The sequence below is a fragment of the Chinchilla lanigera genome, unplaced genomic scaffold (genome assembly GCF_000276665.1).
Source record: "Chinchilla lanigera isolate Chin_1 unplaced genomic scaffold, ChiLan1.0 scaffold00061, whole genome shotgun sequence".
In the NCBI taxonomy this organism is placed as follows: domain Eukaryota; kingdom Metazoa; phylum Chordata; class Mammalia; order Rodentia; family Chinchillidae; genus Chinchilla; species Chinchilla lanigera.
The window spans coordinates 7,952,687-7,969,292 of record NW_004955462.1 but is presented as its reverse complement, the minus strand read 5'-3'; the positions used below and the strand labels follow the sequence as shown (position 1 = coordinate 7,969,292).

Genomic DNA, 16,606 nt, shown 5'->3' with positions numbered 1-16,606 from the left:
CGATCATTAAAACTTACCATTCCTCCGTTTCAATAAAGCTTTGTGCCCTTTGATCAGCACCTTCCTAATTCCCATTCCTCTCTCTTCGTAGCAGCCTCTGGTTCTGAGTTTGACTCTTTAGACTGCACACAGAGGAAGTCAAACAGTATTTGTGGTTCTGTGCCTAGTTTATTTCACTTAGGATAATGCACTCCAGCTTTATACATGTTATTACAAACCGGGGAATCCTTTTCTTATCAAAGGCCGTATAGTATAATATTTTACATATATATTATGTTTTCTTTATCCATTCATCCAGTGATGGACATTTAAGTTGTTTTAGTTTCTTTGCTATTGTGTATAATGCTGAAATGGACATGGGAGTATAAATCTCTCTTCAAACTACTGATTTCAATTCTTTGGACTCACACCGAGAAGTGGAATTACTGGATCATATAGTAATTCTATGTTTAGTTTTAATAATCTCATTATTTTCCAAAATGGCTGTACATTACCATTAATAGTGTTCAAGGGTTCTCTTTTCTCCACATTGCCTACACTTGAAATCATTAGCTGTTTTTGACAGTGACAGGCCTGAGAAGATAGCTCACTGTGCTTTTTCATTTGCATTTTCCTGATGATTAGAGATGAACATGTGTTCATATATCAGTTGGTCAATCACATCTCTTCTTGTGGGAAATATCTACTCAGATTCTTTACTCATTTGTAAATCAGGTTATTTGTTCTCTTGTTATTGAATTGAATTCTTTACGCATTTTGGATATTAGCCCCTTATCAGATATATGCATCCCAAATCACACATTAAAGAATACTTTCATGTTTTTTTTTTTCTTTTTTTCCGGTACCAGGAATCGAACTCACGACTTTGCACTTGCCAGGCAGGCACTGTGCCACTGAGCTGAATCCCCATCCCCAAGGAATACTTTTAATAATTTTGTTTGTTTGTTTTTTGAGACAGGATCATGCTACATAGTTCAGGATGGCCTTAAACTTACTATGTAGACCATGCTGGACTTGAACTTGTGGCAATTCTCCTGTCTTAGCTTCCCAAGTGCTGGGATTACAGATGCCCACTACATGGCTGGTTACTTTTAATGATTATTGATTATACTGAGATTCCCAAGACTTGAGACACACAAATTTTTTTCAGTAATAATATTTTCCATTTATTTCAATACTCACATTATACTCAGATACTACTCCTTTATAAACTTCATAGAATTCTTCAACATTAACCCGGTCCATGTTGAACTATAATTAAAAATAAAACAAAATAAATCCACAAACCAACTATGTAAAGAAAATAAATAAGCCACACTTAGTACTCAACATTTATCATTTCTTATTTCTATATTCTCTACTTTAAAATGCAAATCGTGAATAATTTACTCTTTGGAGAAAAGTGTTAAGATCAGTTGATTAATAATAACAATGGATAATATTTACTGAGTACTTAATGTGTCATGCACTGTTCTATGTTCTTCACATGCATCATCCCATTTAAGTAACCCTATGGCAGAGGTAGTAGTAATAACCCATGTTTCCTGATGGGGCTGCTAAGATGGAGAAGGCTATGAAGCCTCCTCAAATTAGCATTCTGTCTCTATCATTGATCCCATTAATCATGTTCTTACCACCGGCCCTACCCTTCTTTGAAAAAAATATTTCATTCTTGATATAAAAAGGATACATGCAATATAATACTGCTTATTGATAGATAAAAATTACAAGAAAAAATATTACTGAAGAAAAATACTTTAGACTACAGTAGAAGGAATGGAAAATAAGACCATTTTCATCCCAAACAATCCCCAGTCTAGACTATAACAAAGCACTTATACATGTCATGTGGACTTCTTAGTACTCTTCACAAATAATCACGAATACAGTGTGCTCACAAAGTAAGTCTAGAACACCTTATTTTTATCAAAGTTGGATTTAAATTTAGTTAAGAGTAAAATTTCATTATATTCTAGGATCTCAAGAACTAAAACTTTATTGCTTAATAGTCTCTGCATTTTTAATTTTATTTTTCCCCTATTTTTTTATTGTTGCCAAGACTGAGAAATTTTTGCTTACACAGATAACAATTGAAGCTCAAAGAATTTACCATCAAAGACATCATTACTAGTATTGAGAGGGAATTCCATTCAATTTCAGTGGTTTATCCTACACTCATAAAAATTTATTATTAATGCAACAAAACAATAACAGAAGATACAACATTAAATAGTACTGGGAGCTTCTAGTTTATAGTTTCTGACTCTATAAAGCACTGTGTATGGTTATTTCATTTACTCTACAGAATAATTCATTTAGGCAAATAATTGCTCCTGTTGCCTAGATAAGAAAACTGAGGATAGGAATGTTTGATGCCGGGGAATATACCTAGAAAGCGGCTGACCCCAAATTCAGAAGTAGATCTGACTTCAAAAGTCATTAACTGCACACATCATTACATTACTATGCCTCCACCACAGGTTTGATTAAGTAGCTACTATGATCAATCATTGTGCTTGATTGTAGACCTACAATTAGGTCAATATTTAAAGAAAACTTCCTAGCCTGACGTGGTGGCACATGCCTGTAATCCCAGCACTTGGAGAGCGGAGGCAGGAGGATCATTGTGAGTCTGAGGCCACACTGGGCAACAAAACTTCCTATAATTATTTTTAAAGTAGGCTTAAATCCAATAGTCCTGTTAATATATCATCACTTTTAGAAAGTTTTGGCTAAGAGTTTTTTTATAATCCTAGATAAGATACTCCAACTATCATTTTTCTCATGAGTTGATAGGATTTTTGCTTGACAATGTTCAAAGTAGTTGATATTTTTTTAAAAAAATAAATTTTTAAATTGATGTGTAGTAATAGTACATATTATGGTAGAGTATAATATTTCAATTCAATTCATGTATACAATGTATAGTGATCAAATCAGGGCAATTAGCAAATCCACAACCTGAAATCTCTATTATTTCTATTATTTCTCTAGAAACATTTAAGATCTTGCTGGGGAGTGCAAGGGACCATGACCACAGAGGGGATGAAATGCACTAACTCCAAAACGCTCCTGAGAGAGACTCTATAAATGTAGACTCAAGAAAGACCAGGGGTAAAAATCTGAACTCAGTTCTCTCCACTGTCTGCTTAGTTAGGAATCCAGAATACAGTAAACTCAGCTTAACTCCTCACACTGATTCTGTTTTTCATTTCTAAGAACTAAAGATATTTTTTAGTCATCATTTATTTTGTGGCTAAAGTTCCAAGAAATGAATAAACTTACTTTATGAGAATGAATTAAGTGTGTTATTTGAACATTAGCTCTCTTAGTGCAAGATAATAGGGGTAAAATCATGTCAAATTTTTTAAATTATAAAGCTATTGAGGTCAGTAAGTATGTCTCTTATTTTTAATCCACTGAGTTCACAGGTGTAGAGAGAACATTCAGGAAAAAACATTCTAAAGCTTATTTTAAAAATCAATACATCATGGTTTATTGCAAACTACCTACCATCTGCATAGCTGAAATTTCAAAACATGCATCTCGAATAGCCATAAGGATCTTTCCCAAAAGTCCTGAAAATGAAAAACAACAGGGAACAAAAAAATTATAAAGCTTTTACTCTCTGAAAATTGCAAACTTTCTACATCAATGTAACTTACTTAAACATCATATAAAGAAAACTTTGCAAGAGAAAGAATATCTATAGTACTATGCATTACATTTAATTATTTGATTCCCTCAGTAAATGCTTCAAGACTATCAGTGAGGATCCTGAGGATAATGCAAAAACAAACAAATAAAAGAACAAACAAGAAACTTTTAAGATACTATTTTGCCTTTAAGCCTCTGAAAGTCTGATAATGTTGACAGTATGAAAATTAAACAATTTTAAAATAACATTATCAAAAACTAAAATACCAAAACATTTGACAGAAGAAAATCAGAGAAGAGTTCAAAAGAGAAAAATCAAATTATAATTGAAAAGGCTGACAGAACCTCAAGCAAAAGTGAAAATATTAATGGTCTTTAAAGGTTGTGGATAAGTGATGGGTTTAGATAGAATCCAAAATGCACACATTTGGGAAAGTGTCATCTGAAAAGAAAAACAAAACTGAAAAGGAAGAGAAGTCTAACCCAAATTGATGAAGGCCTTAGATGATAACATAGTCTTTATTTAAAGATAAGTGATTTTTATAAGGTCTGTACAAATTGAGAGTATAAGATCAATTTTGAGATTCTATTTGTTTTCTATAAAAAATCTTCTAAGTTTCTTTTTGTCAAGTGAATTAAAACTCTCTTTCAGTCTCTTACACACACACACACACCCCATATTCTCAATTATCTGGATGCTTATGTAGAAACCCCAATCATTAAGTAGCATCAGACCTTAACTTGTATATTTCATGCCTTTTTCTTCTATACTTTTATTAAGTATAATGACAAATAAATTTAAATATATTTAAGGTATACTACATGTTTTAAGGTATATATACATTGTGAAATGATTACTACAATCAAGGTTATTAATGTATACACCACCACACATACTTACAGCAACTCTTAATTTCCTCAAAAATACTCTTAAACAATAACTGTGCCCCGCATCTCATTCCTGGAGAGATTAAAACAGTCAAGTGAACACCATTCTAGACTATTTCTTGATCTCTCTATACCTTAATATATTTTTGAAAATTAAAAACTGGCAATGCCCTATATGTTGTTTTGTAACCTTCTATCTCACATAACAGGGTATAGTGGACAACCTTTTCACCTCGACACATTCATGTCATCATGATCTCTTAATAATAAAATTGATAACTTTTTTCTATATCCTCACTGTCCTCCCATACACCCTTCCCTTCTCCCCTTTATTCTTTCCTCTTTTGTAATAATACTCTCCCTCCTACTTTTGTGTCATCTCTTTTGGATTGCACATATTAAGGAAAACATGCAATACTTGTTCCTTTGAGTCTGCTTTATTTCACTTAACATGATCTCCTGTCCCCTTCATTTTTTTGTTAATGGCATAATTTTGTTATTCTTTATAGCTGAATAATATAATCAAGCTAATTAATATATCTATCATCTCACATACTTAATAGCATTTCTGAATTTCCTCTACTTAGAAACATTTTGTAACAACACATTTATACCACATCTTCTACTCATCCGTTGATGGGAATCTAGGTTGGCTCCATATCTTGGCTACTGGCAACTGTATCACAATAAACATGGGTATGCAGGTATCCCTGTAGTATGCTCACTTTAATTCCTCAGGGGATATACCAAGGAGTGGTAAAACTATTAGTGACAGCTCTAATTTTAGGTTTTTGAGGAAGCTTCCTATTGATTTCCACAATGAACATACTAATGTACATTCCCACCAGCAGTGTACAATAGCATCTTTACCCCACATCCTTGCCAGCATGTATTTATGTATGTATGTATATATGTGTATATGTATGTATGTGTGTGCATGCATATAGGTAGGCAGCTAAGTAGGTATAGGCATTATATTCTTGATGACAGCCATTCTGACTACGATGGGATGGCATTTCAATATAGTTTGATTAGCATTTCCCTAATGGCTAAAGATGTTGAACATTTTTCATACACTTATTGGGAATTTATACTGCTGTTGAGAAGGGACTATTCATTTCCCACTTACTGATTGGACTATTTGATGGTTTTGGTGGTTTGTTCATTTCTTTGCAGACAGCCGATAGTAATCTGAAGAGTTAGGTGGCAAAGATTGTCTCTCATTCTGTAGACTGTCTCTTCACTGTCAGTTGTTTGCTTTGCTGTACAGAAATATTTTAATTTGCTGTGGCACCTTTTGTTGATCTTGTTATTATTTCCTGTACTATCAGAATTCTACTCAGAAAGTCTTTGCCTATTGTTCAAGTGTTTTTCTAGAAGTTTCAAAGTTTCAGGGTTTAGTCCTAGGTTTCTGATCCATTTTGAATAGATTTTTGTATAGAGTGCAAGATAGGGATCTAGTTTTAATCTTCCACATATGGAAATCCAGTTTTCTCAGCACCATTTTTTAGAGACTGACTTTTCTCAACGTGTGTTGGTGGGTCCTTTGTCAAGAATTATACAGCTGTACTTGTATGGGTTTGTTTCTGTTTCTCATATTCCAATTTGTCTATGTATCTATTTTTGTGCTGTACTATGCAGTTTTTGTCACTGTGTTTTTGTCATACAATTTTAAACTGAGTATTGTCATGTCACCAGTCTTACTTCTATTGCTCAGGATTGCTTTGGCTATTTTTGGTCTTTTGTGTTTCTGTAAAAATTTTAGAAGTGTTCTTTCTATTTCTATGAAGAATGTCTGGATTTTTGATGGGGATTGCCTTGAATCTGTAGGTGGCTTTTGATAATATGGCTATTTTAACAATTAATTCTGCTGACTCATGAATATGGAATGTCATTCTACTGTCTTTGTCAATTTTTCTCTCCAGTGTCCTGAAATTTCCATTGTAAAGGCCTTTCACCTCCTTGGTTAGGTTGATCCCTAGGTATTTTTTTTTTAAGCTACTGTAAATAGAACTGTTTTCCTGATTTCCTTGTCATCTGGTTCATTATTGGTGTACGGAAAAGCTATAGATTTTTTTAATGTAGATTTTGTATCCTACTTGTGTGTATTATTATTTACCATCTTACTATACACAAGTAGTGCTATTTTAACTGTAACAGGCTGACAATGTGAAAAAAGACAGAGAATCTATTTCTCAAGTGAGACATTTGAATCAGATAAAGGTCAAATGATATCAGAGTCTGCTCTGGAAACAAAGGCTTCTCAGAAGTTTGAAGTCAGAAAAGTCACGGGCTAACTGAGTCATCACTGTGGAATAGGACCATGCCTAATTTAGAATCTGCAACATATTCATGTTCAATTTGGTTTTGATAAACAACCTCTGTCACATTAATGCTAACTTCAATATTCACAGTAGCATGTGTAAAACTTTACATTTACTTTTATATTCAGACATATTTAAGATACACTACTAAATGTTAGTCAACACTGAGGGATCATGACAATAATTTTCCTCTATAAAAAACACTGTCTAAAGAAATGAGGAGGCAACAAAAATAATGACTGAGTAACACAAAATAAAAATAATGTTTTCAGAAGTTTGCTCATATAATAGTGACAGGTAAGCTGGTCTGAGGAAAAGAATAAAGAATAGAAAAAATAGTAGGCTTTTGAAATCTAGGCTATTCCGATTGAAAAAAATCAATCATTATATCTTTAAATGTTGTGTCTTATTTTGGACCCTATAACTTGGATGGTAACAGTAATGAGAGAAGTCATGAACATTAAATATTTCTAAAACAAGAAATAACAGTATTACACTTGATAAAGTGTGAAGATGAAAGAAGAGTCAAAGATGACTTTAAGCTTTTAAGTCCAGGTTAATGGCTAGGATGATGACACCTTTAAGAAGAAAACAGGTAGCAAAATCAACTTAGTAAAAAGAAACACCACTGAATTGTTGTGAAAATAAACACAAAATGTCCTATTAGCATATACAGAGTAGAGACCGATCGGCATTTAAGGAGACAGCATATCCAGTGAGTGACTGATTGAATAAACTCCCTACACAGAATTGGTGATATAGGACCACATTCCAACAGGTAGAGGTAGTGAGGTAAATAATGAAAAGTGTGCACAGAATAGAGTTGCGAAGACAACAGAGGACAATTTCATTGTATTTAGGGAATAAGAATTTCAGTGACTACTGACTTCTTATCAAAAACAATGGAGACCAGTGGATGAACGAATTTTTAAATGTGCTAAAGAAAGAAAAATTAAAACTGTAAACTTGAAATTCCATAGCAGCACAAAATCCTTATACAATGAAGGTAAAATAAAGATATTTTCAGATCAAAGGAGGTCCGAAGGAGGGAAAGGGAAAGAAGAAAAAAAAGGAAGAAAGAAGGAAGAAAAGAGGGAGGGAGGTATGATATATACCTAAAGGTTAATGAATAAATTCTAAGAAATGTTCTAGGAAATATTCGATTAACATAATATAAAAACGGATAAAGATAATAAAATAAAAAATAGGATACAAGTAGTAAAATAAAAGACTCAAAACCAATTATATTAATAACCACATTAAATGTTAGAGGACTAAAACTTCCCATTAAAAAACAAATTTTAAATGGATTAATAAAATGCAATGCCACTATATACTGCCTATAAGAAACAAATTTTAAGCAGCAATACATAGGGATGTTGAAAGAAAATGGATAGAAATAGATATTCCATGCAAACAATAAGTATAAGAAAATATGAATGGCTTTATGAAGGTAAAATTTACAACAAAAGAGTATTAGATATAAAGGCCCCAAGACACACTGGGAGAGAAAGAAGCCCTGAGCACAGGTATATAGAGGTAAAACAGCATAGTTCTTTTAGAATAAAGGTATTTTCAACTTACTATGTCACAGAGTAGGGGGGAAATGAGACTCACAGACCATTTAGCTCTTAAAAATTATCAGGTGCCAACAAATTTTTAATCTACATAGATTATATCTAACAATATATATTATAAAATTTCAAAAGCATTTATTAATTTAAACACAATAAAAGTCATTTACATTTTAACATGTTTAATTGTGTTTTTTTTTCGCCTTTTTGAGACAGTTAGGCAGTTCAGGCTGACCTCGAGCTCACTTTGTAGCCCAGGCTGGTCTTAAATTCGCAATGATCCTCCTGCCTCAGCCTCCCAAGTGCTGGGATTACAGGCATGTGCCACCACACCCAGCTTTATCATGTTTTTTGAGAAAAATAAATTATTTTTAAAATTAGTGAGAAGTGAGATATTGTTTTATATTTTTAAAAATTAATTTAATGAAAGGAAGCTACATTTTTACCTCTAATTATCTTTTAATATATTACAATATGTTGTTTTGGTTGAAACATATACAGCTGCAAAATGACAGAGCACTCAACATCTTTTCCAATAATCATACATTTTCTTTACTTGACAAGTAGTGGTTTCTTAAGAAGTTTATTGCAATGTATAATTTAAAACCCTTATCAATAAACTTTTTTTACTGCCATATTAAAATCCATTGGTCTGTCTCGTACTTTGTTCTACGCATGACTTGTAACACAACACTGATCATTTAGAAAGTATTGGTTCACTGAGTTAAGGAGGTCTTCTAGACACTGACACATTTAATTATACAATATTACAAAAATTGATATCACTATCAATTGCATCAAAATAGCTTCTTATGCTGGGAAGCTACAAAGCTCAAGGTGGTGAATAGTTTTCCAAGATTCTGATTTTAATTTTCATTTGTAATTTATCTTCACATGAATTTTATATTTAGCAATAACTTTTGTCAGCTGTTTTCTCTGAAACAATACACTTACTTGATTTTAAAGAAAATGTCTGCCAGATACCCGTTTGGATAACCATAGTTTGCATTCTTCAAATAAAAAATGGTATTCTATTAAAAAAAAAGCATTTAGCAGACCTCAGAATTCAAATGATTGTATAGCGTGTTTTTCCTAAGGATACCTAGTGTATGTAGCAAATATACTTTATATGTACTGTATTTCCCATTTCTTCATATGAAATATTAAAATGATCCATCCTTGAAGGTCAAAATAAGTAAAATTAGTAATTTTTACTGGCTTACCAGGGATATTGTTAAGTGAGAAGGGCTTTTCCTCCCCTTCAAGAGCATGATGGTTAAAAACATTGTAACTACTAGTCCATGTCAGCGCTTTGATTCATTATAGGGTACCAGCAGCTTTCCCCATCACTGCTTTTTCACTGTCAGTGCAAATGTCAACAATTTTAAAACACAATAAGCTCTTATGAAAACAGTTATGACCTCGTAGATCCCTAAAAGGGTCTCACTTATGATAAGAAAGAAATTCACATGATTATATACGAATCTTGTGATCTAAGCATGAAAACAGTATTAAGCTTTAAGCATTAACAAATATGAAAGGAAATCTATAATCTATATCTATAATAAATCTGTATCTATTATACATCTATAATCATCTTAAACTACGTCCTACCGAGAAATGTATCATTTGAACAGAGTAATAGCCACAGACAAACCAAAAAGAAGTTACAGCCCATTCTGCCAAGGACAGTCAGATGCAAATCAAATACCTATTTGAAAATTCCCAGTTACTTAGGTCATGTGAAATTATTGTATCCAAATTGATTATCCAACTTATTAATGTCCAAATATACTGCTTTTAAAAAATATTCACTCATTTATGGAGGTAGGACATAAATAAGAAATTTAAGAAATCTATTCTGTGCTTAACAGCTTGAAACAACTGTTAATACCTTATGTCCTATATTCTGTCCTGGGGAGAAAACGGTCAGTGGACTGACCAAATAGTAATAACTATATAAATGAAGCACACATATATTAACAAAAATAAAAGTGAAGCTGTATTCCATAACTTCAAGGAAAGAAAAACGCATACCAGAAGGCAAAAGGAAATGTGTATCTTTGGAAAGGGTTCACTGTATTAAAAAACTGAAGCATGTTACTTTATGCTTCCAATATGGTTTAATACATAGGACTCTATGAAACAATGCATAAATGATGAGAAAAAGGACATTAAAGGGTTGCTGCCTGAGATGAAAAGCCCAGTGAAGAAGATAAGAAGTTATTGTGAAATAAACAGCACAAGAGGCCTTTTCTGTACCACTGTATCACTATAAATTAAAGATGCAGCATCTCCTACAAGCATCTTTATAGGACAGTATAGCATTTCACAGATAGAGAATACAAGCATAGTGTTATATATATTTGCACTAATTAAAGATGAAGTCAGGGGCTAGGATTTAGGGCATATTAAACTCCAAAGGAATTTATACAGTTCATAATTAAACAGAATGTAAATGTCCTTATCCATTTTATATCTGCTATTAAAGCAAAGATTTTTAAAATTTATTTTTGTTTTTTGTGCTAAATTTCAAAAGCAATACAGTCTTTTTTCTGTTAGGGTGACAGAGGTTTAAAAGACTTTCAGCGTTAGTATTAATTTAATATTCAGCAGTACTGTTAAAATGCAAGCATCTTGTAGCTCCCATTCTGCTGCACAGAAAACACTGTGCAACAAGGATTCTCAAGGGGGTTAATGCAAGTGCCCAGGTCACACTTAATGAAATGGCTGCAAAGAGTGAGAGACAGCAGGTAACAATGTCATGACAACATACAGCCATAACCACAGCAGCGCCTGGCAGGCCCCTGGTTCTCAGAAGAGAAAAGCCACTTCTGTGTGAGCCTACAGTGCCCTGCAAACAAATGATCCATGCTAGAAGTCAGAGCAGGAGAGAGGTCCTCCTGCAGCAGCTGACCAAGCCGGCCCCAGCTCTCTTTCTCCCTGGCAACACCTAGAAACATCTGAGATGAGCTTTATACAGAGCTAGGGCCCCACATTAGTAGATGGGTACCTGCATCAGTAAAACAATTTATCCATGCTCATAAAAAATCTTTAAATTTCTAAAATAAAATTTGTATATGAAAACATCTACATGAGGAAAAATAAGAAAGTAACAGGCAAAAGATAACAAAATAGCAAGATTTACATAGTAAATCAATTTTTATATCAACAAAAATCGTAAAATAAGATAGCAGATGTAGGATGGATCTATTTGTAAACCCCATTTAACGACAGATGAAGTGGGAGTCATATACTGGATATACATATGTGTTATTTATATACCACAGAAAGTAAAATAAATTAAAAGTAAAATATTGAAAGGTCAGAGAATAATATAATAAGCAAAACCAAAACAGTTAAATGGGCAGAAATATTAACAATGGACAAAATGAAAATCAGGAGAAATAGACCTTAGGACCAAAAAGGTAAAACTAGAATAAAACAAATTTAAATGCACAGAATATAAGATACAATATATTTATAAAGAAAAAGAATAGTAAAAGAAGCCAAATAACATTTTCAAGATCTTAAGTAACCATATTTTTTACCATACCATCAACATAACTACAACAGGGAACACAATACAGAAATTATAAGGATAAAATATACCTAAAAGTGTATCTTGATTTAGTATAACTGTCTAATGTATTTTATATGTTCTTCAGTCTGTTAGTCTGGATATAAATCTCTTTATGATAATTAATTTGATAAAGACTCAAAAATAAATAAATCTGATGATGGCAAAAAGAGATGTTATGTATATATACCAACTCCCCACAATGAATGCAATCACTATGTATTCCAAAGATGTACTAATAAAAATAAAAATTAAAAAAATTATATGGGCCATGGTATTTGACCAAAATATAGTAAAATGAGAACATTTCCATAAAAGTCCACAAAAACAAAATAAATTCTCAGAAATTTACAAACACTATCATAAAGAATGATGGGACAGTGTTCATTTTCACAAGAATAAATATCCAGAGCAACAAATCAGAATGCACTATACCAAATCACATCATAAGATTTAGAAGCTGAATTACGATGAGACACATACACACAGCTGATGGAAGTAGTGAATTCGTATTCTCTTTCTGGAACATAAGCTGGGATTCATCAAAACCTTTAAAATATTACTACTTGATATAAGAATTTCATTTCTAGAAATTATTCTGAAGAGAAATAGGTTGTATTCACAGGCTTTATATATGAAGATGCTGACCACAAAACTATTATTAATAAAACCTTTTAATTTTAAGTAAAAACAAGAAGGAAATAGGTAAAGAGTATATTTTTATAACTGATTATTATTTAAATATTATATTTCAAAGGTTATTACAAAGAAGTAAAAACTCAAAATATAACACTAGGTAAAAAATAGTACAATGCACATTTGTAGAAGCAGGATAATTCTCAATTCATTTTAAGAAACTAGTATTATCTTCATACCAAAACCAAAGATAGCACAAAAAGTAAAACTAAACACCAATCAACAATTCTAAGACACAACAATTCTTAGCAAAATACATGGAAGTAGAGTTCAGCAATGTATGAAGTGAATCACCAACTGGGATTTATCTCAGGAAAGTAAGCCCAGTTTATTATTCAAAAAATTCAATTAATGTACTCCAGTCTGTTAACAGGTTAATTTTAGGAAAGACTATATGATTGTATCAATAATACAATTCTGAAAAAATCAAATAGCATAATAACAATAATTATAAATAATAATAATAATAATCTTAGAAAAAATGAGAGAGGGAGACTTTCTCATCTTGATGAAGAATATTTACCTCCAAAAAATGCAACTAACACCATGCCTAACGGTGAAAGGAGAATTCTTTCCATGATGGGACACAAAGAATGAATGCCCATTCTCATCACTTCTATTCAATATGGTGCTGGAAGTTAAGCTTGCCATACAAGGCAAGAAGGAAGTTGCCATGCAACAAGGCAAGAAGAAATAACAGATGTACAGAACAGAAAGAAAGAAGTACAACTGTTACTACTTGCATATGACATGATTTCTATATTATTTAATCTACAAATAATTCCTAGAAATAATAATTGATTCCATGAAGGTTACAGAATACTAGGTAAACAATAAAATTATATTTCTATGTATTAGCAATAAGTACTTGAATGCTGAAATTAAAAATACAAGCCATTTATCATCACTTTAAAAAATTCTAAGCAATATAATACATGTACAGAAAGTGTACATGAACACAACAAAATGATGGACAGAAGACCTAACAAAATGCTCACAATGTAGAGGACTTAACAAAGGAAAGATGTCAATCCTCCCAAATTGATAAATATGTTTAGTGCAGTTCTTATCAAAATCCCAGTAAGATTTTATGCAAATGTAAATAAGAATAACTTTACTATTCTAAAATTATATGGAAAAGTAAATAAATTGAAATAGTTAAAACAATTTAAAAAGAATGAAGAGGGAGGAATCAGCCTACCAATTTCACAATTTATTATATAGCAACAGTAATCAAGATAGCATAGCACTGGCAGAGCAAGAGACATATAAACCAATGGAACAAAACAGAAAATCCAGAAATGGCCCCACACAAATATGTCCAACTGAGTATTTTATAAAAGTAAAAAACACAATTCAATAGAGGAGCGATAACATTTTCTTTGTTGGTTTGTTTGTCTTTTGAGACAGGGTCTTTTGTTTATTTTAAATAAAAGAACAAAAACATATTTACAAACACGCATCCATTTACAAAATAACACAAGAACAATACAAGCAATACTGAAATTCAGACAAGGTGATAGGAGATTAACAATGGTTGTTGTATTACATATTGATTTATTCAAAGTGGTTACTCAGGAAAACAAATATAGACACGTAAGATTGATCAAATAATCAATCACTAAAGCAATAGAATCAATAAAGTGATAGAAATCAGTAGAACACCTATGTTAGCTGTCCTGTATACACATATAAACATAATTTTCCCCTTCTTTCTTTTCTTTTTCCCTCATCCCAGTTGCTCTTTACTTCTGAGCAGTTTCCTTTCGTTTCACAATGTCTATCATATCTTCAAATTTTATTCACTCTTTCAGGTTCTTATACTACTGAGACAATACATTGTTTACACATGCGGGTCTGATTTATGCCAGTTACGAGCATGGTCTCTAGTTGTGACCATTTACCTAAAACAGCATTGAATTTATCTTTCTTTATACCTGAGTACTATGCACCAAACTCAAGTCAAAATGGATCACAGATCTCAATGTTAAAATAGAAACACTAAATCTATTGGAAGAGAAAGTAGGTAAAAATCTTGAAGACATAGGGGTAGGCAGAGAGTTCATGAACAAAAACCAAAGCGCGTGGGAAATGTTTCAAAGAACCAACAACTGGGATCTCATTCTACTGAAAGGGTTTTGAACATCTAAAGAAATCACCAGCAGAGTAAAAAGAAAACCCACAAACTGGGAAAAAATTTTAGCTGACTGTCCCTTGGACAAAGGACTTCTACCTAGAACATATAGAGAATCTAAAAATATCAGCCATCCCAAATTCAAGGACCCAATCCACAAACGGGCATTTGAGATGAATGCACACTCCTCAGACAAAGAAACACAAATGGCAAATAAATACACAAGAAAATGTTCAACATCATTAGTCATTCGAGAACTGCAAATTAAAACAACACTGGGATTTCATCGCACCCCAGTAAGAATGGCGATCATTAAGAAATCAACCTATAGGAGAGAGCCAGACAGGAGGTCCTCACTCAGAAGCCCTGGGGACTGCGCTAGCTAGAGGGAGGGGTGTGCGTGTGGCCCCTCCCTGCTCGTGCCCTGCACCGAGTGAGCAAGTACTCCAAGAGCTGCTGTTCCCGCGGTTTGAGTCCGTGCTGTACTCACACCACCACAGTTCACGGTTGAAACTCGCAGAGAGACCCAGGTATTTCCCATCTACTTCCTGGGGGCAGAGCAGGCAACCCAGGTCCCTGCCGCCATTACAGACTGAGTCTCTGCCTCCCAGGCACCCAGGGCAGAGAGGAGGTCCTCACTCAGAAGCCCCAGGGACTGCTCTAGCAGCAGGGGGATGTGGCCCCTCCCTGCGCCAAGTGAGCAACCGCTCCAAGAGCTGCTGGTCCCGCGGTTCGAGTTCATGCTTTACTTGTGCCAGGACGCCCTAGGGGGGCACAGACACGGGTAGTCTGTGACTGCTGCCCATCTGGCCTACCTCTGGTTCTTGTATGTGTCCTAAACTGACTAGAGACACAGAATAAGGTGATTCACAAGTTGTCGACCCTGAAGTTTGTGTCTGAGTTTTGCCTGTACCCTGAACTGCCTGGGGACATAGGTCCACTGGACTGGGACTGTCACACCAGTGCAAGTCGAGTCTGGGCCATGCATGTGCATTGAACTGCACGGGGACACTGGATCAGACAGCCTGCTATTAGCTGACACCAATGCCCATGTCTGAGACCGGGGATGACTAGATACAAATCAACAACTACCGGAAAACCTGACACTAAGTAGTACTTCTCAGGGGTCACTGAGGAGCAAACCTGACCAACAGGAAAACTAGGGACACTACTGGCCTTCGCTGTGCAGCCACTGAAGAGGAAAACTGAGTTTTCTGCATCCGGTAGCAAACATGACAAAACGAAGGGCTAAAACACAATCCCAGAACTCTACCCTACTCAGAACAAGTCCAGGAGACATCGACATAGGAGAACTTGGTAAGCAAATGCCTGAAATAGCTGAAATGATTGCAATGGAAGGAAAAAAACAACTCCATAAGGCCATAGAAGAGATGAGATCAGAAATAATCTCTCGGGCAAAAAATGAAATGACAATAATAATGAAAGAACTGCTCAAAAAGTCTGAAGAAGAAACATATAAGAAAACAGAAGAACAAAGGCAAGGGACAGAAACGTTCAATGAAAAATATAGAAAGGACTTAGAACGCATGAATCAGATTCAAAGAGACTTTCAGGAAAACAAAGCTGCCATTGAAAGCTGCCCAAACTGCTTGAATGAAGCTGAAGACAGAATCTCAGACTTTGAAGACAGCATGGCAGCTAGCGACCTTGAAAGAAAGGATCTCATAAAAACAGCAAGGACCCAGGAAAAGTCAATTCAACAGCTGCAAGATGAGGCAAAGAGGAATAATGT

General features: G+C 33.8%; 1 protein-coding gene across 3 annotated transcripts in view; it reads right to left on the bottom strand.

Annotated features, from left to right (window-relative positions):
• Positions 1 to 16,606, bottom strand: part of Nme7 (NME/NM23 family member 7) — a 193,454-nt gene that overhangs the window by 103,915 nt on the left and 72,933 nt on the right. For all 3 annotated transcript variants that reach the window (XM_005398204.2, XM_013521410.1, XM_013521411.1), the window contains exons 8-9: positions 3,514 to 3,578; positions 1,183 to 1,251 (exon numbers count right to left, since the gene is read on the bottom strand). In XM_005398204.2, the coding sequence (XP_005398261.1) occupies positions 1,183 to 1,251; positions 3,514 to 3,578 (134 nt within the window). The remainder of the gene's footprint in view (positions 1 to 1,182; positions 1,252 to 3,513; positions 3,579 to 16,606) is intronic.